This window comes from Tenebrio molitor, chromosome 3 (genome assembly GCF_963966145.1).
Source record: "Tenebrio molitor chromosome 3, icTenMoli1.1, whole genome shotgun sequence".
In the NCBI taxonomy this organism is placed as follows: Eukaryota; Metazoa; Arthropoda; class Insecta; order Coleoptera; family Tenebrionidae; genus Tenebrio; species Tenebrio molitor.
The window spans coordinates 5,702,181-5,729,832 of NC_091048.1; the positions used below are offsets into that span (position 1 = coordinate 5,702,181).

The 27,652-nt window shown below is 35.0% G+C and overlaps 3 protein-coding genes across 8 annotated transcripts; 2 read left to right on the forward strand and 1 right to left on the reverse strand.

The window, feature by feature from the left end:
* LOC138125463 (matrix metalloproteinase-24-like) lies at nucleotides 1-14,921 on the forward strand. 3 transcript variants are annotated; one of them, XM_069040785.1, is made up of 11 exons: nucleotides 8,643-8,894; nucleotides 8,946-9,246; nucleotides 9,376-10,415; nucleotides 12,732-12,884; nucleotides 12,956-13,062; nucleotides 13,114-13,574; nucleotides 13,628-14,034; nucleotides 14,083-14,227; nucleotides 14,275-14,397; nucleotides 14,445-14,582; nucleotides 14,640-14,921. In XM_069040785.1, the coding sequence occupies exons 1-11, from the start codon at nucleotides 8,658-8,660 to the stop codon at nucleotides 14,786-14,788; spliced, it is 3,261 nt and encodes a 1,086-aa protein (XP_068896886.1). In that variant the 5' UTR covers nucleotides 8,643-8,657; the 3' UTR covers nucleotides 14,789-14,921. The 3 variants fall into 3 exon arrangements, with proteins under 3 accessions (XP_068896887.1, XP_068896886.1, XP_068896885.1); XM_069040784.1 differs by having other exon boundaries at nucleotides 8,643-9,246; XM_069040786.1 differs by lacking the exons at nucleotides 8,643-8,894; nucleotides 8,946-9,246; nucleotides 9,376-10,415 and adding an exon at nucleotides 1-282.
* LOC138125472 (solute carrier family 25 member 35-like) lies at nucleotides 14,907-23,507 on the reverse strand. Of its 3 annotated transcripts, none has more exons than XM_069040807.1 (5): nucleotides 23,388-23,507; nucleotides 19,140-19,389; nucleotides 18,849-19,087; nucleotides 15,197-15,422; nucleotides 14,907-15,139 (listed from the first exon to the last, which is right to left on the reverse strand). In XM_069040807.1, the coding sequence occupies exons 2-5, from the start codon at nucleotides 19,381-19,383 to the stop codon at nucleotides 14,943-14,945; spliced, it is 906 nt and encodes a 301-aa protein (XP_068896908.1). In that variant the 5' UTR covers nucleotides 19,384-19,389; nucleotides 23,388-23,507; the 3' UTR covers nucleotides 14,907-14,942. The 3 variants fall into 3 exon arrangements, with proteins under 3 accessions (XP_068896908.1, XP_068896907.1, XP_068896909.1); XM_069040806.1 differs by lacking the exons at nucleotides 18,849-19,087; nucleotides 19,140-19,389; nucleotides 23,388-23,507 and adding exons at nucleotides 15,558-15,796; nucleotides 15,841-16,143; nucleotides 18,630-18,777; XM_069040808.1 differs by lacking the exon at nucleotides 23,388-23,507 and having other exon boundaries at nucleotides 19,140-19,523.
* LOC138125471 (solute carrier family 25 member 35-like) lies at nucleotides 18,143-27,557 on the forward strand. 2 transcript variants are annotated; one of them, XM_069040805.1, is made up of 5 exons: nucleotides 18,143-18,311; nucleotides 26,449-26,700; nucleotides 26,750-26,988; nucleotides 27,041-27,266; nucleotides 27,321-27,557. In XM_069040805.1, the coding sequence occupies exons 2-5, from the start codon at nucleotides 26,457-26,459 to the stop codon at nucleotides 27,524-27,526; spliced, it is 915 nt and encodes a 304-aa protein (XP_068896906.1). In that variant the 5' UTR covers nucleotides 18,143-18,311; nucleotides 26,449-26,456; the 3' UTR covers nucleotides 27,527-27,557. The 2 variants fall into 2 exon arrangements, with proteins under 2 accessions (XP_068896906.1, XP_068896905.1); XM_069040804.1 differs by lacking the exon at nucleotides 18,143-18,311 and adding an exon at nucleotides 26,229-26,333.
* The last annotated feature ends 95 nt before the right edge of the window (nucleotides 27,558-27,652 follow it).

The following is a 27,652-nucleotide window of genomic DNA, read 5'->3' on the forward strand; positions in this document are numbered from 1 at the left end:
CTACACTGTAGTAATCCCCGTTTGCACTCCGCGATGATCAGATTCCACCTTTAATCAAATCATTTCCACTCCAGTTCGGCGTCGTTAATGAATTATTAAAACCGTGTCAAGAATATTGGTGCGCCTGTTTCGTAGTCATTGTTTTCTGATCATTTCGACGATTATTACGCTATAATGATTGTGGGTCATGTGATTGTTACAATTGTGCCAATTTTGGTAACCGGCGTTGCAGGATTTCCAGTGACTTCATTGGAAAATCCAAAAATACCGTCGACGAAAGTGGTAAGTGGAAATATATTTTTTTCAACTTAGCTGAAGTGTCGATTCTAACGTCCTGTTTATTTGACGTTGCCTTCAGATCGTGAATAGTAATAAGAAAAAAATTGACATTCAATTGTTTCGACATAAAAATGCTCGGTTATTTACGGCGACTGTTTACAAGTATGGTAGAATAATGAAAGAATTTTAAAAAAGTGTCAAGAATGTAAAAGAAACAAAGTTTTATGCACAAAATTTGGCTAGGTTAAGTGAAACTAATAATGAATGAAAACTAACATTTGTCAATAAAATATTATTACAAGGAACGCTACAAAATAAAAGATACGAAAATCTCTTGAATGACAAAGGATTATCTGCATTTATAAAAACAAAAAGGTGAAGGAACACTAAATCAAAACATTAAAAACAACAATATGAAAAATAATTTTTTTGCATTTCGTAATGAGTGGCACCTATGTTTCACTATGTGAAAGTAGCACTTTTTTACACGAAAAATCGTAGTGAAAGTAATAACGGGCCTTCAAATAAATTTATATTTAGAGCAACCTATGGAAATTCAATTGTTTGAAACATTTTTCCAGCGTAGAAAATGACACAAGAAACGTCTGAGATTTTAACGAAATAAAATTAGGTTAGAAAATATTTTAAATTTTTGTAGTGCATTCTCCCCTCCATGGAGGGGACAATATGAAATTGGAAAAAACTTACTATGTAACCTGTGTAACTCCGGAGAATAATTGGTTACCTACAAAAATTATTTTACACTGTTACCAGAATTAGAATGTCGCCTACGCCTACTCTAAATATATATTTATTTGAAGGCCCGATACTTTTTTGCATCATTTTATTCCATCTCCTTGAAGATGATTGTCAAAGCATACCTTTTTTTTGTAATTTTTCATAAATCCTTTTAGACCAAATTTCTCAACTTTTTTCGATATGCAAAAAATAGTGTGTACAACACGTTATGAAAGTCTCCTTTTTTCACTTATTTGCTTGATTCACTCGGGCTATGCCCTCGTTAATCAATCTGCAAATTCGTGAAAAAAAGTATGACTTTCATAACTAGTTGATACAGTCTGTCCTAGAACTGCCTCCCCGAAGTAAACAGGCATGTGCCGACAGCAAGAGACTCCAAGATGACTAAAATAAATTTTCCTGTAGCTCACAAAATTTTCAATTTTACCAATTCCAGAAGCTCGTCCTCAATATTACTAAAAAATCGAACAGATCGCTAGACAGCAAAAAAAAAATATATATTTTTTAAATATGTACAAATTATCACATTTACTCAAATACCTACTCCCTTTTTCTCTGCGGAGGCAGTTCTGGGACACTCGGTATATGAAATTATTTCGAAATAAAATAAAAGGAAAGCATTTGAAGGTTTCGTGAATATCTTAAAACATTGTATGCAAAAACAAAGGAAGAAAGCAAAACAGGTAATATGTTGTGAGTATTTGTAACACTTTATAGATTCCCATACACCAAATACAGGGTATTTTACGAGTGAAAATGAGCCCGGTGGAATTGAAAATGCAACCCACAATACAGTTACAACACTAATATTGTTGTTTTAAAATTAAATTTTTAGAATTTGCGTTTATAATACGTCTATAAACGTCAGTTTAGGAGTCGTTTATGGCTTTATAAAAGTACACTGTACTTTAATGAAATGTTTATCAATATTTCAGTGTATTACACCAAAAACTTCCAATATTAATGTTCAAATTCTACTTTTTAACATCTGTTGCAGATGTAGTTGCATCCGTTACCTTGAATTACCAATTAATACGAAATTCCCTAGAATTTGAAAATTTGTTTTTTTTATTTAAAAATTAAAACAAGGGCGCAAATTTTAAAAAATAACATAAAAAACTGGTTTTATAAGGGTATTGGCGCACTCGTCCCATAGAAAACTCCCCTACGGGTCGTTTTTACACCTGGGACTCGTGCGCCAAATCAACCCTTATAAAACTCGTTCTTTAATACACTATAAACGCTGTTCAAAAATCAAAAAACGATTGTGTTGCAAATGACTTATTTGTCACTGTGAGAAGCAATAGGAAATGTCATAAAAATGTGTGTTATTTGTACCACAATGGTTTTTTTAAATTCTGAACAGAGTTTATAAATGCATGATAGCTTTGCTTCCAATAATTTTATTTGTCACAACTGACATTTATGAAAAAGTTAAAACGTATTCGAACGATGAGAAAATACACATGACCCTGATTTAAGGCGAATGTAAAAAAAATGCCTCTGCCGTTACGCGTTTATGCAGACAATAAACTTTTTCCCAAAAACTCCTTGTTTTTTCACAATTTCATTTAATCTAGCGAATATGATATTTAAGTAAAAATTTACATGATAAGTTGATTATTTTTGTAATTTATTTAATGAAGTAGGAACGTGAAATTCTTTCTGCTACGAAACTGCGCAGTTAACTATGTTTTACGTTTTTAAATCAAAAAACAAATACCCATGTTAGCGTTGCAAATGTATTGTGGGTTGCATTTTCAATTTCGTCGGGCTCATTATCACTCGTGAAATACCTGTATACTGTAATGATCTGAATACATTACTTTTTCCGCCAAATATTTGAACCTGCGCAAAACGGTAACAAATGTGGTCGTGATCGTCATCGAATCGGAGGAGCCCTACGTTGTGATTTTCTTTTGGCGGAAAAGGTTCGGAATGCAAACGATGAGGGTTCCATTTGGAAGAGTGCCGCAAATAAAACACACATGTGAGGGACGCAAAATACCTTTTATTAAAAATGCCTTTAATAACTTTGTTGAAAAAAAAAAATTGAAACGAATACAAAAGGACAGAAATTAAGTTTAACGGAGTACAAGAAATTAACTAGTTGAGTACATTACAAAGATAAACGACAAGATGAATGCAGCAACATTTAAAACAACAGAAAACGGGTACATGACAGACAAAATGACAGGTTAAATTGCATTTTTATTTAAGTAGTGGAATAAACATTTTCTAGAAGTACTAGGACACTGTACACATTGACCGGTCAAAGTGCGTATGACAGATAATTTACGCACATTGGCGGGTTCTGCTGGTCAATGTGCACACAAGCCGGTGGATGTGCACATTGACCCTTTTTGTACTCTTACCGTAACATACATATACCTACATTTGGAGGGCATGAAAAAGTGAATTCTTTGAAACTGAAAAAAGAAAAAACTGTATATTTGAACAAACATAACAGCAAGTGATTAGAGAAAATATAAATAGAAATTATGTCCTTAATTACTGCAAACAACACTGAACTCTTATATGTAAATTATTACTTATTACAAATGTGCTGAGCAAATGCTGTAGCATCTTGTTTGCTGCAGTTCTTGCAAATTGTTAATCAGATTTCGAAACCAGGACCACACTTCACAGCAAAACCGCTAACTAGATTTTGTGTTTTTTAAATCAAATAGCAAACATCCACGTTAACTTTGCAAATGTATTGTGGATTGCATTTTCAATTCCCTCGGCTCATTATCATTCATGAAATACCCTGTATACTATTTCAGTATCGTGTAAGAGTTTTCTAGTTGCTACTGAAATTTTTTTATATCAGAAATTGTTATGAACAATGATTTTAGAACTTGGTTCTCCATTCCGATATTCTTATTTTCTAATTATTTGAAATAATAATTTGATTTTTATATACAATTTTAACTACAATTATTATGTTTTTCTTCATGTCAGCTTTGCTGTTTTTAAAGCTTTTTCTTACTTGTTACGTTTGCACCACCTGTTTTTATTTTTGTTTTTTATTTCTGTTTCATTTCTCTTACTTCTTCTTTTTATTTCCAGTTGCATATTTTTTATTTGTTTTTTTTTTGTCTTTAATTCTTTCTAGCAACATATTCAGTTCCGCCTAGTACCTTTTTTTGTATGTCTGTTTTCTATTTTCTTCAAACTCCTCAGTTCCATCTTTTAAAATTCTGTTTGTATTTTATATTGAACGTTGTTACAACTTATTACAATATACAGTGAGCGGCAAAAGTATGGAATAAATTCATTAAAAATTAAACAAAATTTTTTTCAAAAAAATCTTTGGACAGGTCAATTTTAGTTTATAAAAATACATATTTTTATACAAAATAAAATTCCAAGCAGTCATTTGTTTTCGAGTTATGACAGCATCGATAGTTTTTTTAAATGGAAACCCCTTATTTTTTTTCTTGATTCTGATAGCCCTTTTAATTGTCTAAACGTCAGTATAAAAATTTTGTTACCTTACATTAGGAAATTTTTGAGAAAAAAAAAAATAAATTTGGAAAAAATAAATTTTAGTTTTATCTAATTTTATCCCCGCACCAAATCAAAATTAAAATTTCTAATCGTTGTGTTTCTGTTAAATGAGTCATTTTCGAAAACCTTTTGTAAAACAAATAACACATACGAATGAAATTGACAATAACATTTGACTGTTTGATTTATAAAATTTATTTTTTCCAACTTTATTATTTTTTTTCTCAAAAATTTCCTTATGTAAGATAACAAAATTTTTATACTATCATTTAGATAATTAAAAGGGCAATCAGAATCAAGAAAAAAAATAAGGGGTTTCTATTTAAAAAAAGTATCGATGACGTCATCACTCGAAAACAAATGACTGCTTGGAATTGTCTTTGGTACTAAAACGTGTATTTTTATAAACTAAAATTGACCTGTCCAAAGATTTTTTTGAAAAAAAATTTGTTTAATTTTTAAGTAATTTATTCCATAATTTTGCCGCTCACTGGATGTAATTAATATCTTATTTCATTAACATTCAAATTACTTATCTATCACAAATTTGCTTTTTAACGATAATTCATGGCCTTTTTGTACAATTTTATATTATTTGTCTCCTTAACCTAGATTTTTTAATTAACTACTAAGTAGACCCCTAGTGAACACAGCTACTTTTTTAAGGAAAACACCCCCGATTTTCAAGGGTAAACTGAAAAGCAGAAAAAATTGTGAAAATACCCTCGTTTTTAAGGAAAGCACCCCAAATTTCAAGGGTTAACAGAAAAGCAGAAAAAATCGTGAGAACACCCCCGTTTTTAAGGTTTTATTTTAAAATTAACATTTTTCAAAGATTTTACCGTTTTTCTGTTGGGCCACTTTAGCACACATTGGAATACGATTCCGGCCAAACAAATTCAACTTTAAAACACAAACAATTTTTTAAGGATTTTTACTCAGTTTTTGAAGTGAAACTTTTTATGGGAGGGTCTTGAAATTCTGATCGGCAACCTTTTTGTGTGACGAAAAGTGGTGGGGGTAAACACTATCCATCTCACTGAAATGTAAGTTAATCTGTTTGACACGATACAAACATCCCTTAAAATTATGTATACTTCTGTCTTTGTCACACTCACGGCATTTATCGATAATGTCTTCTCTTTAATTTGGAGGCTTAAAAATGAACAATGAGTTACGCATTTCGATATTGTTTAGTGTTATCGTTATTTATAATTTATTTTCTTCATTAAAATATATAATTTTGTTGTGAACAAGCTATTTAAAAGTGATTGATGAATAATTACAATGTTTCTCTGTAATATAAAAGTTTCACTTCTATTGTGCGTCCTTATGACACATTCTGTTTTTTTTTAAAGGTGAATTCAATTTTGGTCAAAAAAAAATTACCTTTGAATATTTAACATTTTTTTAAATATTTAAAATTAAAAATCAAATATTGTCATAGATTGAACAAAATATTAGAATTTACTAAAATTGCAATTATCAAAAAAGATTTGTGTTCTTGACATAAATAAAACTATGAATAATTTATTTAATTTTATTCTACATTATGTACATATTCAAGATTGCAAGGTGTGTGCTGTGTTTTCGGTGGCTCCGTGTTAAACCTAACGTTTGGTGAGTTCTTTCCAATTCATTAAATTTGGAAACGGCACAGATCTATTTTGTTACGTTATCCTCATATTTTGTGGGACGTAATGAGACGTCTGGTTACTCTATAGCCTACTGGGAATAATTTGATTTATTGGTTGAGTGTTTGGTTATCTCGTAGCGAATATTATCACAACTTTTTCAGTTATAATTTACCATTTCTTTATACGGAGGCGAGTGACTGCGGTAGTTCGCGGTACTCGCCTCATTTGGGCGCGTTCCTGAAAGGAGAGGTGTAACAATTTATAGCACCTTTTGTTATCATATATGGCGTCCTCCACTTCAGCTCAATTCCCCACTAAGGAGCAGGCGATAGTTTTTAACTCTATCGAAGGCTTGAAACTTGATGGTTATGTTGTAGCTATAGGTAATATAGTGACACCAAAAAATGTTTTGTTTGCCTCACGAATCTCCAATAGCCGCATATGTATGTATTTGAGTAGCAAAGACTTAGTAGAAAAAACTTTAGGATTTGTTACGTCCTAAGTTTTAGAAGACAGATATTTGTTCAACCAAACAACTCTATTGACCTTCCTTCATCCATGGTTTTGAAATTTGAGGAAACTAACTATAGAATATAATATCTGTGGCGGTCGTGAAAAAGTAGGTAAGTCGAAAATGTTAATTTTTCAGGGCAACGATTCAAAATTCCACATCATTCCTAAAATCCTGTAATTAAATAGAAACTTCTTTCTACCTGTACTTGCTTTCAATATAAGTCAATTTTAAACTGTGAAAATCTGAATTATTTAACTCCATGATTTATTATTAAGGTGTAAACATCGTTAACTCATTTTTGAAATTATTTGACTTACCTACTTTTTCACGACCGCCACAGATATATGAGTTATGACGATGTTTGCTACAAATGTAGACAGGCGGGACATTTTGCTAATGATTGCACTAGTAACGTTTCGCCGACACCAGAAAGCAACAAAGAAACAGTTGGCCCTGGGGAAGGTTCTGGCAAAAGAAAGTCTACTGATGATGACAATGCGCTTGAAACTAATCCTGTAGATATCTCCGCAAATTCAATGGATACAATTTTAGACACAAGGGATCCGGATCTCAAGAGGAAGAAATCTTCCGACTCAACGGAGAGTTTGACTTCTACGTTCGAATTGTTGTCACCGGCTAAGTCGTTATTCGACGGCTCCGAGCAACAATACCCCCTTAGTTTTGATCAGTTGGTAGAATTTGCAGCTAAGGTTCCCGGGGAAAGTAACATACTCGAGCTCATACATAAATATACCTCTGATATTGAAGGTGTTTCTACAATGTTGTATGAGATATTTCCTAGTTTGGAGCACAAGAGCATAAAAAACAGGTGTAGGAAAATACAAAGAAAGATAAAAAAAGCACAGTCCAACATTCTAGATGATAATTCTCACAATATGGAAGTAGTTGTGACAACCCAGGACACTGAACAATAATTTCTTGATGCATTCAACAAGGACCTTGGTTAAGTTATACTCCTATTATTATTATTTTTTTTTATTAAATTCAAAATGGAGCCGTTAAATAGTAATAATTTCTCCAATTTTTTTGTTAGTTCCATACTGTACACTAACATAGCTTCTCTGTTGGCAAAGTATATGTTAACGATTTGAAACCGACTTTCCTATCATTAACTGAAACGTGGCTCTCGGACGTCGTACCGGACTCGCTAGTCTCTTTGGATGGTTATACCATTTACAGGAATGATCGAAATCATAAGAAAGGAGGAGGTGTGTGTATTTACGTTTCCAATGAGTTACTGTCCGATAACGAAGTCATCCCCATAGTTACCAACACACCGGGTACAGAGTCGCTCTTTTTGCAGGTACATAATCAGTCATGGAATTTTATCCTGGGGTGTGTATACAGACCTCCATCGTCTAACATTAATGATGACTGTACTTTATTGGACGTGTTAGGGGAATTAACAACTAGGCACGACAAGGTGTTCGTATTTGGGGATTTTAATATGCCTGACATTTCTTGGTCCCGGAACTCGGGACACTGTCGAAGTCCATCCTCTCAACTGATGGTTGATTTTTTAACCAATAACCATATGCGCCAGTTAATAACGCAACCAACTAGATTTAGAGCCAACCAGCAACCGTCAGTTCTTGATCTGATTTTAACAACAGAGGACTCCTCACTAACAAATGTGCAATATCTTGTCCCAGTGGGTAAGTCAGACCATGTTTCCCTCAAGGTAGATCTGCAGATCTGTTTTGTGCCTGCTCGACGAACTATAACTTTCAATAAAATAGTTACGAACTATGAGAAGGTTTACATACGTCTCGAGAAAATAAATTGGCCAACGACACTTTGCGACGCGAACGTCGAGAACAACTGGAGTATATTAAAAAATCTATTACTCAATACTGTCAACGAGTGTTCGTCCGTTATTAAAGTCAAAAGGTCTTCTTCGAAACCCTGGATAAATGCAAATACATATATTGAAAATGGTTAAGCGTAAGCGAGCGTTGTGGAAGACTTTTAAAAGAACAGGGGAGCAAACAGACTACGTAGCCCACAGAGCTTTTTCGAACAAGCTGTCTACAATTATTAAGGAGGAGCCGATTAGGTACGAACTGAAGATTGCGAATTTTAACAATCCTAAGAGTTTTTATAAGCACGTTCGCACTGCGTTGGGAGGACCGGTCAAGATACCTCAAGTTAGGAATGTAGACGGAAATATCGTAAGGGACCATACTGACTGTGCCAATATTTTTGCTGAGTCTTTTTCCAAGGTCTTTACAAGGGAATCGGTGGCTGGTACGCCGAAACTAGATTTTCCCCGAAATACTACAGCTTTTACTGACATAGAATTTTCTGATGAGCTGGTTTTGGAAAAATTACGTGGGTTAGACAAAACAAAGTCTCCCGGCCCCGACAGAATCACAGCCAGTGTATTAAAGACTTGTGCTGATATTCTGTGCAGACCTCTTAGCATGCTATTTGGGCAATCGTTTGACTCGGGGGTTTTACCTTCGGATTGGAGGACGGCAATTATCTGTCCCATCTTTAAAAAAGGAGATAAATTTGATCCAGGTAACTATAGGCCTGTAAGTTTGACGTCGTTAGTGGTTAAAATTATGGAGTCGATTATTTATGATACTACCATAAAATTCTTGGTGAAGCATCATGTCATACCTGATAATTAGCATGGTTTTATGCCAGGGAAGTCCATCACCTCCAATCTACTATGTTGTCTTTCTGACTGGACCAAACTGTTAGATTTAGGCAGACCTCTTGATGTTGTATATTTCGATTTTGCCAAGGCTTTCGATCGGGTGCCAAGAAAGCTTCTTTTATTTAAATTGCAACATATCGGTATCCAGGGCAGTCTTTTTTATTGGCTTGACGCCTTTCTTACTGATCGTACTTTTAAGGTTAAAGTTGGTGGCGTGCTTAGCGCATCGGAAAAGGTAATAAGTGGGGTTCCACAGGGGTCCGTACTCGGTCCGTTATTGTTTATAGTTTACACGGCCGATGTCAAATACAGTGTAAGATCGTCATGGGTCATGTATGCTAATGATATGAAGATATATAATGATAGTTTAAATTACCAAATGCTTTCCAACGACATCTCTAACATCAGTAAATGGGCAAGCGATTGGCAGCTTCCACTTAACATTGGGAAATGCACGGTTCTTCATATTGGCGACAAAAACCCGTGTCATGGGTATTATTTGGGTGGTGTGGAACTGCTCAAGTCGAGTTCATGTTTGGATTTGGAAGTTCTGGTAACATCAAATTTGTCATGGTCGGAACATACCTCATATGTGGTCAAGAGGGCGAATAAAATTGTCTATCTTTTGAGCAAAACATTTACTAAGACTACCTTGGCTGTAACTGCTAAGCTTATTAAGTCATATGTTAGGCCAGTTATGGAGTTCGGTCATGGAGTATGGGCTCCTAATTTAAAACGTGACATTGACTTGTTGGAATCTGTACAACGACGAGCGACTCGTATCCCTTTGGGTAGAAATCGCCCCCAGTACTCTGAAAGGATTTCCTTAATGAACCTTCTCCAGCTTTCCGACAGACGTAAAAGAGGAGATGTTATATTGGTACATCAAGCGCTGACTGGTGACAAAAATTCCTCCATTAAGCACCTTTTTCCATTAAACGACGGGGGGAGAACTAGAGGGCATGATTTGAAGCTGGCAAAGGACAATTTTCACACAAGTGCTAGGCAAAACTTCATCACGAATCGAGTATTCGACGTGTGGAACTCCCTACCTGTAGAAGTAGTTACCAGCAAAACACCTCTTGGCTTTAAATCTCGGTATGACAGTTATGTGACTTCAGTAATTAATTAAAACGTATTGTGGTTTACTATTGTTTTGGACGCGCGGGCATAACAGGCTCGGCCTCTGCCCGAACGCTTATTTTAATAATAATAATAATAATAATTGAACTGATGATACACCTTAAATTTCACCCGGTAACATGAGCATACTTTCGTCCGTTGATGACAAGGAGTATAGAATAATAGGGAGGGGACATACGGCCGGCCGAGTGGCGCATGTCTGCTATTAGTACGCCCCAAGAAAGTAAATCAAATAACTTGCATTGTGATATTTAGTGTGGTTTTCTAGTTTCTCATACTCTGAATACATTTGTGATGCAAAAAAAATATAATGTTTTATTTTCCTGCAGTTTTATTGTTAATTCCCAACATCTCAAGTAGTGTTAACTGGGGCGTACCTCACGGGTTGCATAAAATTGCACCCGTTTCCTTGTCCCTCACTGCTTCAATTTACCGCGCCCATAAGCTTGCGTATGTCCCCTCCCTATACTTCTATACTCCTTAGTTGATGAAATGGACGTTTGGGAGCCCTCTGTGGAAACAGACACATCGGATTCTTCACTCGTGCCTGAGGAATCATTTTCAGCCAAATCTCCGAGAGCTCTTCTAAAAGCTGATAAATCAGCAGCACTTCTAAATCTTATTCTTGCAAACTGACTAATGTCGATCACTATTTCCACAGTTGTCTCATCAATTTGATCAATCACCTGCACCGGCGGGCGAAAATTCTGTATCACCGTAGAAACAATTGTTAGTCGTTTGTGGGTGGCCCTGACCATTAATTCGTTTTCTCCCACGTTATTTATAGAAACAAGGGCTGATTGTTCAAACATGTTTGATCTTCTCCTTCTATTGAACTGGCAAATTTTTAATTCGTCAAGCAATCGACTATCAACACCATAACGTTTTTCTTGTACCATTGTTTTTCTGTAACAGGTAAAGAAATGCATAAAAAGTTGTTGTGTACCTAGTGTATTCAGCTACATAAAATAGGACAGCCCGTTCCATGAGTTTTGAATGAATGAACCCAACCAACCGTTTCCCGACAAAACCCCGAAGTCTCTATAACCTCGACGGAAGCTTCACGAAAACATCCCGACGCCGCTCCCGCAAAGACTTAGGTTCGCCCCCGCTAACGGCTCTAAATAACCGTCGCTTCCACAGAAATTTACTAAACAACTCCACGACTTCCTGATTGTCGCCTAGCTCCCATAGGGGCGCACTTACAACATTTTACTTTAACTTTTCCGAAATATAGCAATAACACAAAGAAAAAAAACAAACTGAGTTTAATTCAATCGAACAAAGCGGAACATTATCCGATGAGAAAATTCAGCAAAACAAAGCGCAACATTAAACAATGATAAATAAGCAAATAAAACGCAACATTAAACAATGATAAATAAGCAAAACAAAACGCAACATTAAACAAAGAGCAAATAAAAGAGAACAAAGCGCAAAGTTAAATAACGATAAAATAAAAACGCTTTAAATAGCACAAATATCGGTAAGCAACATAAATAACGAATACAATAATCGCTGGCTGGTCGAGTACCGTTAGAACATGTTAGTGAAAGCAAAACAAAATGGACGCGCGCGGCTACTAATTTTCGAAATTACCAGATCGCCAAAAAAATGAACCTCCCGGGAAAACTTAGGGATAACGCTTAAAATTAACAAATTGGAGCTTCTCGAAAGAAACAGCATGCAACAAAATGATAGCTACAACATACCCTTACCACGTGGTCCTGGTCCCAAAAAAAAAAACACAAAAAGAAAACGAACGTGGGACAAATTACCCGGGGTGAATTAAAACGTCGGATTCCTCACGGGGACCCAAAATATCTTACTCGGGACGGTAGTGTAATTGATTCAGATTTAACTTACAAATTTTGGAATATGGCTCGCTCTTCGCACGGTGTGTTCGTTTCGAAAAACCAAACAAAAGTGACCTCCCCCCTTCAACCACCCGCGCGAGAGGCCGCTTCACCCCCGCTATATTTCCTTTCTCCCTGTTGCCAACTCCCCAGGATTACCAACCCCATCCCTTAGTACCTAGTCTAGCCGCTAGTACGTTCACATTTGGCGCGCTCTCGTGGCGGTACCGGGAATTAAAATTTAAATTTTAAACTGGGTCACTACAATACTTTTTGTACTTTTAAAAAGGCTCATTTTGTAATTTGTTTCACAGCTTGTACGTAGCAAATTTTTTTCTTTTCAGTTAACTTTCTTGAAAAATTTTGGATACATCGAAGAGGACGACTCCACCTCTGGAGCTCTCTACACCGAAGAAGGAATTTCAGGCATCATAAAAACCGTTCAGAAATTTGGAGCTTTGGAACAAACCGGACAGTTGGACAATGACACCCTGGCGGTACGACATTTTCCACATAATTCCTCATCCAAAACCAAATTTTACCACTGCATTATCCAATTCTTCTGCAGCTTATGTCTTCACCTCGATGCGGTGTCCCCGATATCATCAAAAACAAACGTTTCAAACGATACGCTCTTGGCTCCAAAGGATGGAACAAAAGAACCATCACATATTAGTAAGACCTCCTTCTTGCTCAAATGCAAATAATTCACTGATTTTAAAAAAGCATAGCAAACTGGTCACCAAAACTAGGAAAAGAGTCAGTATCGAAAAACATTCAGTTGGCGCTGGACACTTGGGGCAAATACGGCCACTTGAAATTCCGCAAGAGCAACACTCCAGACGCCGACATAATTGTAGCCTTTGGAACTGGCTACCACGGCGATAGATTTCCTTTTGACGGTCCGGGGAGAATCCTGGCTCACGCGTTTTTCCCTTTAGGTGATCAAGGTTTTGATGGTGACATTCATTTTGACGCAGACGAAAACTGGGCCGATGTCAGACATGGAGGAGATCTAGAAGGGATGGACTTCTCCAGTGTAGCTCTCCACGAGTTGGGACACTCGTTGGGGTTGTCTCATTCGGCAGTACCCAACTCTGTAATGTTTCCCTACTATCAAGAATTTGTCCCCAACAGTCAACTCCAACTGGGGTACGACGACATACTGGGAATGTACGAATTATACAGTACGTTCGTCACATTTTTGAACTGCACAAGAAATAATTTCGATTGGTTACAGTCCAAAGAAATATAGAGGATGATACTTATGACCCCACAACAATCAGAAGCGATGAAGATGGTACCAGAAGAAGCGATGAAGATGCTACCAGAAGAAGCGATGAAGATGGTACCAGACATGAGACATCTACAACTTCTACGGTACTACCTTATACAACAAATCATCCAACTCATGTGACGGAAACCACGACAGAAACGTTTGATTCTACAACACATTCTCTTCTGATGGATCAAACAACTTCCCAGGTGCTCTACGAAGGAGATTCCGAGTCAGTTGATGACCACAAGAACCACGACCCCAAACACAACATTCCGGCAACAAACTCCCCAAGCTTGCCTAACATCTGTGATGGTTATTTTGACGCAGTGGCTTCGCTACGCGAAGAAATATTTATTTTCAAAGAATACGTAATTTTCTTCTAACACTTAAGGAACTTGTTGAATTTATGTTTCCAGTACGTGTGGAGACTCAAAGATATGTCTAAAATAGAAGCAGGGTATCCCATTTCGATACGTCACATGTTTCCCGACTTACCTCCAACTGTCAAGGCAATAGATGCAGCTTACGAGAGACCTGACGGGATGATTGTGCTATTTACAGGTACCACTTTTTTTATTGTTACTTTAACAGCATTTTGTGTATCGTAGGGCCAAAATTCTGGGTGTATGATGGAACAAGTTTCGTTGAAAACAGCCCAAGACCGCTTTCTGATTATGGATTACCAACAACACTGGACAAAATCGATGCGGTGCAAGTCTGGGGAAGGAATGGTGAAGTACCGAGATTTGTAGTGATACCTGCTAATTGGATATTTTAGGGAAGACTTACTTTTACAAGCAAGATCATTTTTGGAGGTTCAATGAAGGAAACAAGGAGATGGATGAAGGGTATCCTAGACATATGGAGAGGTGGCGAGGTGTGCCTCATGATTTAGATGCTGCCACCACATGGAAGGGTAACAATTCGATCTAGATATCTGATAGATGATCTAATTTTGGACATATTTTGACAGGAGTAACACATTTTTTCAAAGGAAAATTGTACTGGAAATTTGATAATGACTGGGTGGTCATTACTGAACAGTCTCCACTGCCAACTCCACAACTGTGGCTAGGATGTCCTGAAGACGATACTTTGCTATTGTTAAGAGATGATTATTAGTTGTTTCTTCCTCTAATGATATCGATAAAGAAAAAATTACTTTTGCTTAATGACAATAAAATACGTAACTAAATTAAAATGGTACTACCTAGGTATTTTGACGTTAAATAATAATCTGTTTTAAATAAATATATCTATTTAGTTGTTTTTTGTACTATTGCGGCCAAAATTTGTCGTATAACATCTTCAGCTCATCCCAAAAGACGAGACAAAGAACGGTGTGGGGCCCTAATCTCAAATACATGGGTCCAACGCCTTTGTAAAACGCTGAAAACCCTTCAGTTTTAAATATTTTAATCACACAGTCTACATAGTTGCTGTAGAGAAGTCCCTTGCCGTTTGCATCAACAGCTGAAAAGAAGGAAAAGACGATGAAAGCTTGTAAAGAAAATAAATCTTCAGACTCACGTTGGTTGTACAGTCGCGTCATAATCAAGTCAAATGGTGTCATCATCACACTAATTGCTATCCCTCCTACCATACTACCACAGAATGACGTGAGGAGAGGTCTTCCTTGGAAGTACTCATATTTATTTAGAAACTCTTTGCTGTACTTGAAAGATGTGAGTTGAGAGGTTGAACCTACGAAAGCTCTTGGTACCGAAGCTCCAGCACCGCGGAAGAGACCTTTGAACTAGAACAAAACAATACTTAGTGAAGAAATATTGTGTTGAGTAAAAATAAAAGAAACGGAGGGAGGGGAACAAATAAACAAAAGCTCACAAAATTATTTATTTATTTCTTGTCAACTCAGCTCGCATCAACTTACTCCATTTTTGACAAAAATTTTCCTGAAGGCGTTCCAGGTCCCTTCGTGGTTGTGTTGATATCCAACAGCAATAGCCTGAGCGGCTTGGGCTTGCAAGTGCGTCTTTACCAAGAAGAAAGGACTAGCGAAAAACTGCCCAATAACTCCCCCCGTTCCTCCCACAAGCACGCTTTTGTAAAAAACTAAATTGCCGCTTTTATCCGTAACGTAGCCACGGTTTTCCCCGAACTGAAACGTTCCTGTAGAAAATTTTGTGAAACTGTACTCGATTTCACTGTCACACCTAATCTCATTCCGTTCATGATAAGTTGGACCCACAAGGCGGGAACTAGGCCCTTTTGAAGGGCCAAAGCTCCGTCGTTTTTGGCGACGACGTAGGCGGCATGGACAACGTTTTTGTAGTGGACTGCGTGTTCGCCCTTCGAGCGGAGTTCACCTTGGAGTTGCATCCGAGTTTTGAGGACTTCCAAAGGGTTTGTGAAGAAGCAGGCACCAACTGCAGCTGCACCGGCTATTGCGAAGTCCATTTTTGTCACAGCACATCGGGAATGTATTCATGAGGTAAATAGAGACTAGGTGAGTTGATCTAAAAATAAAATTAAATGTTTGGCCGTTGGGAGAAGGTCTGATGGAGTGTTGTGTCAAATGTAGTAGAAGATAGAAAATGTACAAGTTTTTAATAGAGAGACGAACATTTTAATTCTCCGAGTCCGAGTAAATGATAACGACTGTAGAAACACAAAATGGTGATCAAATAAAAAGGTTTGTATCGAAGATGTCACTGTTATCAACAATGGACGTGAAAAAACTTTCATTAATATAAAAAGTCACTTAATCCACGGAAATAAAACGAAAAAAACCCAATTTACACAAGAACTCGTCAAGTAAACTACTATTATCTACGATCGTGTAAAAAGTAGGCACTTTTTGCACTAAAAATCGTTGTCAAAGTTGACGTTTAGTGAAACTGACGGAATCGTGCCATAAAACTTTTAGTGAACGCTTTTATGGCACACAATTGTCAGAATACAACAATATAACTTTTTGGAAACATTGTTTAGAAGTAGGTTGCTAAACGAAGTGGTTCTCAAACGACTATGGTTATTCATAAAATATTGAATCAATGATAATTATTTAATACAAATTTATGTTGAAATCGGTGCGATGATCTCACATTCGTAGATAAAATGTTGTAAGACATTCGTGTAAAAAGTTCCTTTGTTGCACTCACATCCTTTAAAATACCCCCTCGTACCTCAGTCGTATTTTAAACTCGTTCGTGCAATAAAGGATAACTTTTTACACTTATATCTTAAATACCTAATTAAAATTTAATCCACCTTAATATTATTGCTTCAAATTGTGATATGTTTCTTCAAATTCTGAACAAATCGTCAATGAAGTAGAAGTAGGTGGTAATTCTTCTTAAAAATATGAGATAAAATTTGCTCAAGCAACTCACTGAAGAGAAGGAACTTGAATAGAAAAATGGCACTGGACTATTATTATTTAATAAGTTGAATTTTATTGCATTTCTAATCTAATCTGTTGTGTAGAACGATTAAAAATTTGAGCGAAGAAGAGTAAAAAATATTCTTATAAGTATGCATATTTTTATGTCGACCATAGAATAGAAAAAATATAAAATATGAAATGGTATGCCCGTATGTAATAAATGTTGTCAAATGTCTGTCTAATTGTGGTAGTTATCACATTGTAAATAAGAAATATGTTGGTTATTATCGTCAATCGTAACACTATGTACCTACTAATAAGGACAAATGCGATAAAATTACTTTCATGTGAAGTTTTACTTAATTAATTACCAACATGATCATTTTTGATAGTTTCAACTTAGAATAAAGTTTAAAAACCTAAAAAAACTTTACTATTCCTTGAATTAAAAAGCCAATTAACAACTCTAAGTTGCAGGACCAGTGGTCTAATGCTATTCAAATCAAATGTTTTTTAATATCTCAAAAATTTAATGGGTGAAAATTAAAAAACCCATTTTTTAAAACCTAAAAAAAATCAGGAGTGTCCTAACTACTTTTTGTCAAAATATGATTTTTCTACTCCTATGTTTTAAACGCGATTTATCGCATATGTTTCCATGACGCTAAGTGATCTTTTAAATATGTACACCTTGACAAGCTGTGACTTTGTGCGTTTTAGTCACGAGGTGAAGTTAGCAACGGGCTTTTTAATCACGTTCTGGTTTTTTAATGGCAAAAATCATGTGACACTCAAAATGAAGTTAGTTGTCACTTGTCAATTGACGTTTATCAGTTCGAATTTTATGTTTAAATTAACGTTTAATAAAGAAATTATGCACTTGTTTTGTGAGATATAGGTATTCTTACATTTTTTTTGAACAGTTTTTTCAGTGAAAAGCTTCAAAACGTCTCCATTAAAATTTAAAAATATTCATTATACAAAAGAATAAATCAATGTTTAAGCAATTGCATGTAATAAACAATAAGCCAAATGTGACAAATCTCTTTCTATATTGATTATAATAAGGTTAAAACACCCAAAACTAATTCTTTTAGCCAAGTGAAAATTCCAAAAATTGCATCAGCCACAAGTGATGTTAAATTTGCAAAAGCCGTCTTAACGCGCAGTCGCTACTTTATTTACTTATATTAATTTCACGTGCACATGTTGCGACTATTCAAGTGGTTAATTTAGTGATAAGTTGGGGACCTGTTAGATAAAAAACAATCGATAATATCACCACCGACAACTCTCCAAGTAAGTCTACAATTTTTCTGTTAAAATACCATCAACTATTTAATTTGATGTTAATTCTTGCAAAATGCTCCCTGAGAATGATATTTAGCAACACATTTTCTTTAATTTTTGTTTTGTAACCAGGACATTATATCCAATCCACTAATCATACTTGAGAACAATAAGCGTCAGATTTGTGAGCATTAGATGTGCAAACACGTCGCTGCAAACTCGGACTGTTAAGACAACAAGACTTAACATAACTGTAACTCACTTAAATTTTGGTAACAATTTGGAATATATTCTACTACGTTTGTGATAATTCATTGCAATACTTACCACTGTTAATCACAATTCTATCACATTGTATTTAAGAAATACATAACTTCTGTGTTCTACTGACACACACAACAGGTCACTGAAATCTGAATGAACCCACTACCGATAAAATCGAGTATCAACATTGTAACAACGTGTTATGTAATAATATAATCGTAACTAGACGACCCGTCATACACCGAAGAGTTGGTTGCCTAATCTAACCTCAACGTGACTTACCCCTTGTTCTTTGGAAATAACTTTCAACGCTTGCCACATCCCCTGGTGCTTGTGTTGATACCCCACAGCTATACTTTCGGACGATTGTGTTTGTAAATGCGTTTTCACTAGAAAAACAGGACTGCAAGCGATTTGTCCCGCGACTCCTCCAATCCCCCCTGCGAGAACACTCTTGTAAAAGACTGTGTTCCCATCTTTGCCCAAGACATAACCTTGATTCTCCAGTGTTTGATAAATCCCTAGAAATTGTACAGGGTGACTGTTTGAATTGTTGGTACTTTTGGTACCAACCTAGCCTCACTCCGTTGAGAATAAACTGGACCCACAAAGCTGGAGAGAGTCCTTTCTGCAGTGACAAAATTCCGTCGTGTTTTGCAATCATGTAAGTGGCGTGAATCGTGTTTTTGTAATGGACTGTGTATTCGCCTTTTGCGTGGAGTTCACCCTGGAGTTGCATCCGTGTTTTTAGCACTTCTAAGGGGTTGGTGAAGAAGCCTGCCCCGACGGCAGCGGCACCAGCGATCACGAAATCCATTTTACACTAAAAACTTCACACTTTCAAATTTTTGATGACGACACTTTTGTTGAGAGTTATCTTATCTCATTTCATGCTATATTTATATTTTTGTCTTGTATCGGCGTTCGGTTGAGAATTAAGACTTGTTAAACGGCTCCTTGGAAATATAATAGTTGGTAAATCTCGTTATCAGAATATGCATTTTGTAATGTTGGTTGGAGTAGGCGCGATTAAGCGCGGACAAAACCAAAAATTGTTATAAAGGCTCGTTAATTAAATATGTCAGTATATTTTTATATTTGTTGTAAAAAAGATAAATAAAAATAATATTCGCAAATCCAGGTGTGATGTCCTTAATCCTGTTGATTTCGATAACCCTAAAAGAAGAAACTGGGACATAGTTTCAAAAAAACCTTTCATGAAGCTCAATTTGTCAAGCCTGGGTAATTGGTTATGTTATGACATTTGGCGCTTTGGTGTTAGACTATTAGCTCGATAACCTCACATGATGAACGACTTACTATTTACGACTGCTAAACCGAATCAACAATGTAGTATTTGAGTCGTTTAAATTAATCCAGTTATTTTAATGTCGTTTTTTACTGTATTTTGTTATTTTTCAACAATACTTTTGTCATATACAGGCTTATTCTAAATTATTGTAGTCCAAGTAGGCGTAAAAACTGAATGTAAAATTTATGGTTGCCGCTCATTATTATGATGTGAATAAGTGAGTACCCTTCACACACAGGAGTTAAATTGGGTGCAAAACAACTCAATATTTTTAGAATTGGTTGCAAAACAACTCAATATTTTTGGATTCAATCGTTAATGGAGAAATAATAAATAATCCTCGTCATCACCGCACTTTTCACCTAAAACATGACAGTGACAGCGACAAAAATTGACAGTTCACATGAAAGCGGCAAAAATTTCATAACATTGGCATGGCCTGCTTCGACTACAATCATTTAGAATAAGCTGTAGCAATGACGTGTCATACTTTATATTGCTAATTTACATTTTTAACTTTTCACTCATTTGAAAATCTCCAATTTTAAAATTGATATTGTAATGCTTTATATTTTTCAAAATATATTTCCATAAGTCGACAGGATGTGCTAATAAAATATTTGACTATGGTACTATCTATGAGGGCTATTCTGGCATTACTGTCGATATTAATTTGGTTACTTTTTAAACCTTCATTTGTTTAAAGAAAACTATTCTACGCTACAATGAAAGATCTCAGTGATAGTTTCATTTTCATTTGACAGATGAAAATCACAATATCAGCAAAGGCTCACCGACACTGTCAGAATTAGAGAATTTCCTTCTATGTTAACGGATTTTGATAAATGTGACAACTTGTCAAAACGAAACGTCAAGTTAATTATAAAAGATTTTAAGCGATTTGGAACTTCGAACTTCGAACAAAAAAACGTATTCAACTCGTTCTTGTGTAAATTGGACTTTTTTGGCACTCCTGGGCCTTAAAACGCTCGTTTCACTCGCGTTTTAATCTGGACCACTCATACCAAAAAAAGCCCAATTTACACACGAACTCGTTAAATAAATAACTATTATGAGTTTCATGAGTTGTAAAAGTGTAGGTTTTGGTTACTTGAAATGTTAAAAAAAATGTCTTTAGTGATTATTTAGAAGAAGAATGTAACGAGCAACTATTGTTACAATGTTCTGGTGCATAAAAATCGAAGATGAAAGGCTGCATATGGAAAAAAACACTCCACATTAGCACTACAACATTTTTGACGGGAAGAATTTCTTCGAAGACAGACATAGGAATAACCAGATAACAGAAGAATATTTTAATAATTAAATTGTGGAAAGTATTCCCAATATAAATTAATTAATTTGTTTTTTTTTTTCTAAAATTCCTGAAATTTTAAGTGTTACATACGTTATTTTTCAATGTTAACCTAATAGCTCTTCATGGTACTAGTGTGAAAACTGAAAGATTATTACAAATATTTTAATAATACATATTAGATCAATTGTTAATAGAAGTTAATGAACAATAACTGTTTTTTTTTTGTTTGTTATATTATGTAGGAATTAGTATGAGGTTAATTATTTTTTTAATTCATTGAACGTTTTTAACATTTTTAACATCTTATATTAAAAAGGAACATTGTTTCAACTACCGTTCTATAAAGTATCAAAATCTTAGTAATGTTAGTAATATTCAGCCATACGATTTTAATGACGTTTGTTAATAGAAAATTATTTTTAAAGGTTTTAAAAACTGTCACGTTGGTAAAAAGAATAGCTCGTGAGTTTTGTTTATGTTACCAATTTGTTCATTACAAAATTAGAATGACAAAAAAAATATTATTATCACCCCAGAAATGATAAAACACTTAGGAGGAAACGGCATCCAAATATTACTGGAGATATTCAGGAAAGCATGGGCTGAAGGCAAAATTCCACACGACTGGGAAATAGGAGTACTGATACCAATATATAAAAAGAGGGATAGATTAGACTGCAACAATTACAGAGGTATCACACTTTTGAGTGTAGTAGCAAAGACGTACGAAAGGATACTAGAAAAAAGACTTAGAAGAGAAATAGAAGAACAAATGACAGACTCACAAAGCGGTTTTAGGAAAGGCCACAGTATCCAAGAGCACATCTTTACAATCAAAGAGAGCATATACAAAACAATTCAGAAGAACTCAGAATTATACCTAGGATTCATAGATTTAGAAAAGGCGTTCGACAGGATACCGAGGGGAAAAGTATGGGAATGCTTAGAAAAAAAAGGGATAGACCCACAACTTATAACAGCTACAAAAAGTGTGTATCAAAATAGCTGTAACTATGTCAGGAGTAAAAACAACAGATCGAGGGAATTCATAACCTAGATGGACTTAGACAAGGAGGAGTGCTGAGCCCGGTACTATTCATAATAATGATGGACGAAATAATCAAAAAGACCAAAGAAAAAGTGAAGCAAGTAAAAATCGGACACTACAAATTAACAACAGTTAAAATCTCTGAATGTGCTTTTGCCGACGATCTTGTTGTGTTTGGATCTACCGAGAAAGAACTTCAAGAAAATCTCAACGCATGGAACAAAGTATTAAAAGAACAACAGATGAAAATAAACATAGCAAAGACAAAAATAATGGTAATAACAAAAGACGAGAAAAATGTAGACATTGAAATTGAAGATACAAAAATCGAACAAGTCAAACCAGAGGATATCGGCGGCGACAAAACTATACCATTCACTAGGCAAAACTTTCATAGGAAAGAATGAAATTAGCAGGAAGACCAAAATGACTGTGTACCAAACAATATTTCGTCTAGTATTAACATTTGGAAGTGAATCTTGGGTAATAACAAACAGACAAAAAAACAGAATACAAGCAGTCAAAATGAAATACCACAGGAGAGCACTAGGAATAACAAAAAGAGACCATAAACGAAATGATGACATAAGGGAAGAATTAGGAATAGAACCGGTAACAACAACAATCGAGAAAAATCAAATGGTATGGACACCTAACCAGAATGGCAGATGCAAGGCAAGTCAGAAGAATATGGGACGCAAGAATAAACACCAAAAGAGGAAGGGGAAGCCCCCCCGAGTCTTGGAACGGAACAGTCTCCAAAGTGATGGAAAGACGAGGATTAAATTGGAGAGAAGCGCGAAAGCTAGCGCAAGACAAAAGAAGCTGGTCCGGATTTGTCCACAGTTAAATAATTTAAGATAACTTATAACAAGTAAAATTAATAATGAACCCCTACACCAAAGGGTAAAAGGGGTATTGATTATATATATATTTTTTTTACGTAATATTGCAGTTTTATTTCAAAATTACTCGGAATTCAAATAATACCTACAAGTATTATTTTATTATTATGGATAATGATATGTAATACAAATAAATAGAAAATGAAAATGTAATCACTTCCAATAAACACGACAGAAGAGTACCAAAAAAAGTTCTTCTAATTATTTATAATAATTTTCTGAGATTAGCGTTACTCACGTTTTAATCAATAAATAAGTAGAATAAGTTGGTCTTAATTTTTTACGACATTTACCACTATGTTGACTAACTGTCACTAGCTCATTATTTGTGCACCTACTATTTTAAATATCTCCCGTAAATAGTACCATAATCTCTGTAAACGCAACTGATAAGACAATTAGTGATAATATTCTGAATACAATATGTTAATTTTCTGAAGTTAAGTAGGGAGATTTATTATTCTTGAGGATTAAATTATGTAATTAAATAACTATTATATCGTGTTGGAAAATTGGACTCACTCATTTTTGCTCGTATTGAATATTTCTGTGAGAAAAGAAAAAAAAAATACTCCTACGTTGTGATTTCATTTGCTGTTGTCTTATTTTGTGTTGTATAGACGAAAAGAAACGTTTTGATAAGGTATCATTTACATTTCCAAAGAGCAGGGAATTTATTTAATCAATTCAAATACAAACATAAATAGAGCAAAACTTAAAAAAAATATCGAGCGTTCAAAAAAGTGCCTGGCTCTCTTTTACAAAAGGACGACCTTTTCAATTGGTACTTTTTGGCATGTCCTTCAAATACATAACCGCACATTGATCATCTTCACCATTAATCACATTTACTTGACTTTTCGCAAAATAGACATAATACGTTATTAAATAATAAAATATTTATTATGAAAGGTGTTGAACATTTCCACACTTTATCTTAAAACATATTGCTGTTCTGCGTTTTAGCGCATTACAAACATTTTTTAATATCTGGGGACCATTGATTTGGTACTCCAAATTTTCATATTCTGTTCTAGAAAACCATGCTTCATCCGTCAAAAAACGCATTTCTAGAATGTCGTAGTTAGTTAGTCTTCAATCTCTGAGCTTAGCACAAAAAGACTCACTTCTACTCTTTACCTTATCTTCCAACAATTTTCAAAAATCATTTTTTAAAAATTTGTCTCGCTTAAGAAATGTTGTATCTACACATTTTCTTAATAATTAGTTGCATTCAATGTGTTAGTATGTAGGTACTAAAATTAATATTCTAACAATAAGTAACAATTATTGGTTTCTGAATTCACAGAAACAATCAGAGTCTGCGCTAAATTACGATGGCACAAAACATATTTGTTCTGACTGTGTTTATTCCGATATGAAATGATAAGGTTGTTAAGAACATCAAAACAGCCGGTGATATGGTAGATGACGTTTAGATGATGCAATGGTTCCGATTTCATTTTAATACTATAACAATAACGTCAATGAATAGCAAAAAAGTTTCAATAAACGTCAATAAGTACAGGGTCATTATAAATGATGTTCCATCGCAGTTGGCGTTGGTGACGTAGTTGAATGTGCCGCAAGCCTCATAACATGAGTGAGACTAGTATCGCCGATCGGTGGCGCTACTGGCGGTAGTGGAAATTAGTAGTTTGTCTAACGTTACGAGGCTGGCGGTACATCCAAAATTTTCAACGCCAACTGCGATGGGACAATAATTTATAATGACCCTGTAGAAGAATCGAGAAATAGTGAAAACATTTTTTTTAATATTTTATACGGTTTAATTTATTTATTAGTTATTTTATTACTTCTGCTTTTAACCAACAGTTTCTTCTCGTTTTCCTCAAAAATGTCTTTAGTTTAGGTGTGGTTCTGTACCTTTCTAGTCTTAATAAGAATTATTCTTTACAGTTTTTTACCTTTTGGCTTACTTTCTCATACTTATGCTAAAATTTCAAATGCAAATTATAGTTAGCAAGTAAGAAATTGAAATTAACATTTAATGTAATTTGACCTTGGCGAATAACATTTTTTTGAAAATGTCCCCAAAACAAAGTTGTATCGGGTGCACATTATACAGTGAGCGGCAAAAGTATGGAATAAATTGCTTAAAAATTAAACAAAATTGTTTTCAAAAAAATCTTTGGACAGGTCAATTTTAGTTTATAAAAATACATATTTTAGTACAAAATAAAATTCCAAGCAGTCATTTGTTTTCGAGTTATGATGTCATCGATACTTTTTTTAAATGGAAACCCCGTATTTTTTTTCTTGATTCTGATAGCCCTTTTAATAGTCTAAACGCCAGTATAAAAATTTTGTTACCTTACATAAGGAAATTTTTGAGAAAAAAAATAATAAAGTTGGAAAAAATAAATTTTATAACGAACAAAAACAAGTCAAAAACTGTGTTAGTAAGTACTTAAAATTATGGAATTAAATGTTTGAATTGCCATCCCCCAGCTTGTTGACAATAAGCAAGTTTATGAAGAAATTCCCCCTGTTTTAGTTTTATCCCAGCACCCAATCAAAATGAAAATTTCTATACGTTGTGTTTCTGTTAAATGAGTCATTTTCGAAAACGTTTTGTAAAACAAATAACACATACGAATGAAATTGACAGTAACATTTGACTGTTTGATTTACCTACTTGATTTTTTGACTTGTTTTTGTTCGTTATAAAATTTATTTTTTCCAACTTTATTATTTTTTTTTCTTAAAAATTTCCTTATGTAAGATAACAAAAATTTTTATACTGTCATTTAGACAATTAAAAGGGCTCTCAGAATCAAGAAAAAAAATAGGGGGTTTCCATTTAAAAAAAGTATCGAAGATGTCATCACTCGAAAACAAATGACTGCTTGGAATTTTATTTGGTACTAAAACATGTATTTTTATAAACTAAAATTGACCTGTCCAAAGATTTTTTTGAAAAAAATTTTGTTTAATTTTTAAGGAATTTATTCCATACTTTTGCCGCTCACTGTATAATTCTAACATCCCGTAGATTAGATGTCGACAGCTACTACTCTAACTTATTGGAGATGATTGGTGGGGTCTTACAAGCATGGTGGGGAGAGATTAAATCAGTTTTACCGAGATCACATAAACGAATGGATGTTTATGTCTTTCCTTGCTCAAACATTTGATTAAGTAGTATTAATTAAAAAAAAAAGTATGCAAATATAAATAATTATATTACACTATGTAATCACTAATCAGTCATTTCTTACGTTTTCTTTACAAAAAGCATCCACTTAAAACATGTAAAAAAATAATTTCGTTTTCAGAACTAGAAATGGATTTCGCCATAGGTGGCGCTGCCGCAGTGTGCGCCGGATTCTTCACCAACCCCCTAGAAGTGATGAAGACCCGAATGCAACTCCAGGGAGAACTACTCAGCAGAGGCCAACACGCGGTCCACTACAAAAACGTTTTCCACGCCGGTTACGTCATTGCCAAACACGACGGCATCCTAGCCCTTCAAGCCGGACTAGTACCAGGACTGTGGTTCCAACTGGTACTCAACGGATACAGATTCGGTACGAACCTCTACCCTTCAAGCTAACCATCTTACTAGATGCCTTCAAGGACTCTACCAGATCCTGGACGACAAAGGCTACATGAAAGACAAAAAGGGAAATTTAGTATTTTACAAAAGCGTTCTAATCGGAGGGTTTGCTGGTGCCTCTGGTGCTTTCATAGCCAGTCCGTTCTATCTAATCAAAACGCATCTGCAGTCGCAAGCGTCTAAAGAAATAGCTTTTGGGCATCAATACCACTACAAGGGGACATGGTCAGGGCTTTGGAGTGTCTTCAAAGAACAAGGGGTACAACTTTATACTTATATTTTTTAGGGAATAATCTAGTTCGAGCTTGCAGGTGAAAGGGTTGTTTAGGGGTGGTTCCTCAGCTGTGCCTCGAGCTTTCGTCGGTTCCACCTCCCAGTTGACATCTTTTGCCTATTGTAAAGAGTTTATGAGGAAATACGACATTTTAACGAACTCACCCCTTCTTATGACGTTTACCGCAAGTATGGTAGGAGGAGTTGCCATAAGCTTGATGATGACACCTTTCGATTTGGTCTCCACAAGACTCTACAATCAAGGTGAAGAGAAACTATAGCAGTAGAAAATTTTCTAGTAATTTGAACGAATTTTAGGAGTCGATCAGTTTGGTAAAGGACTATTGTATAATGGATATACTGACTGTGTGCTGAAGATCTGGAAAACTGAAGGATTCTTGGGCTTTTATAAAGGACTAGGTCCTAGTTACTTTCGGCTAGGACCACACACAGTATTGTGTTTGGTGTTCTGGGATGAATTCAAAGAATTGTACAGTAGGATAAAATCGAGCAATAAATATTAAATCATTTTTACAATAAAATTGTTATGGTCTGGTTGTTTTTATTATTACAGTGGACACTTATCAGTTTGAGTGTCCACAAAATGATATAATTAATTGCATCGACGTAATTACTGAAGTAATTAATTC

Coding starts and splice junctions, on each gene's coding strand:
- LOC138125472 (XM_069040807.1), bottom strand. CDS start 19,383: ATGGATTTCGTGATCGCTGGTGCCGCTGCCGTCGGGGCAGGCTTCTTC. Junction 19,088..19,139: donor TCTCAACGGAGTGAGGCTAG/GTTGGTACCAAA, acceptor TACAATTTCTAG/GGATTTATCAAACACTGGAG. Junction 15,423..18,848: donor TTATTTCCAAAGAACAAGGG/GTAAGTCACGTT, acceptor GTTTTGTTCTAG/TTCAAAGGTCTCTTCCGCGG.
- LOC138125463 (XM_069040784.1), top strand. CDS start 8,658: ATGGTTAAGCGTAAGCGAGCGTTGTGGAAGACTTTTAAAAGAACAGGG. Junction 9,247..9,375: donor AGGAGATAAATTTGATCCAG/GTAACTATAGGC, acceptor GTTTTATGCCAG/GGAAGTCCATCACCTCCAAT. Junction 10,416..12,731: donor AAAACTTCATCACGAATCGA/GTATTCGACGTG, acceptor TTTTCTTTTCAG/TTAACTTTCTTGAAAAATTT.
- LOC138125471 (XM_069040805.1), top strand. CDS start 26,457: ATGGATTTCGCCATAGGTGGCGCTGCCGCAGTGTGCGCCGGATTCTTC. Junction 26,701..26,749: donor ACTCAACGGATACAGATTCG/GTACGAACCTCT, acceptor GATGCCTTCAAG/GACTCTACCAGATCCTGGAC. Junction 26,989..27,040: donor GTGTCTTCAAAGAACAAGGG/GTACAACTTTAT, acceptor TCGAGCTTGCAG/GTGAAAGGGTTGTTTAGGGG.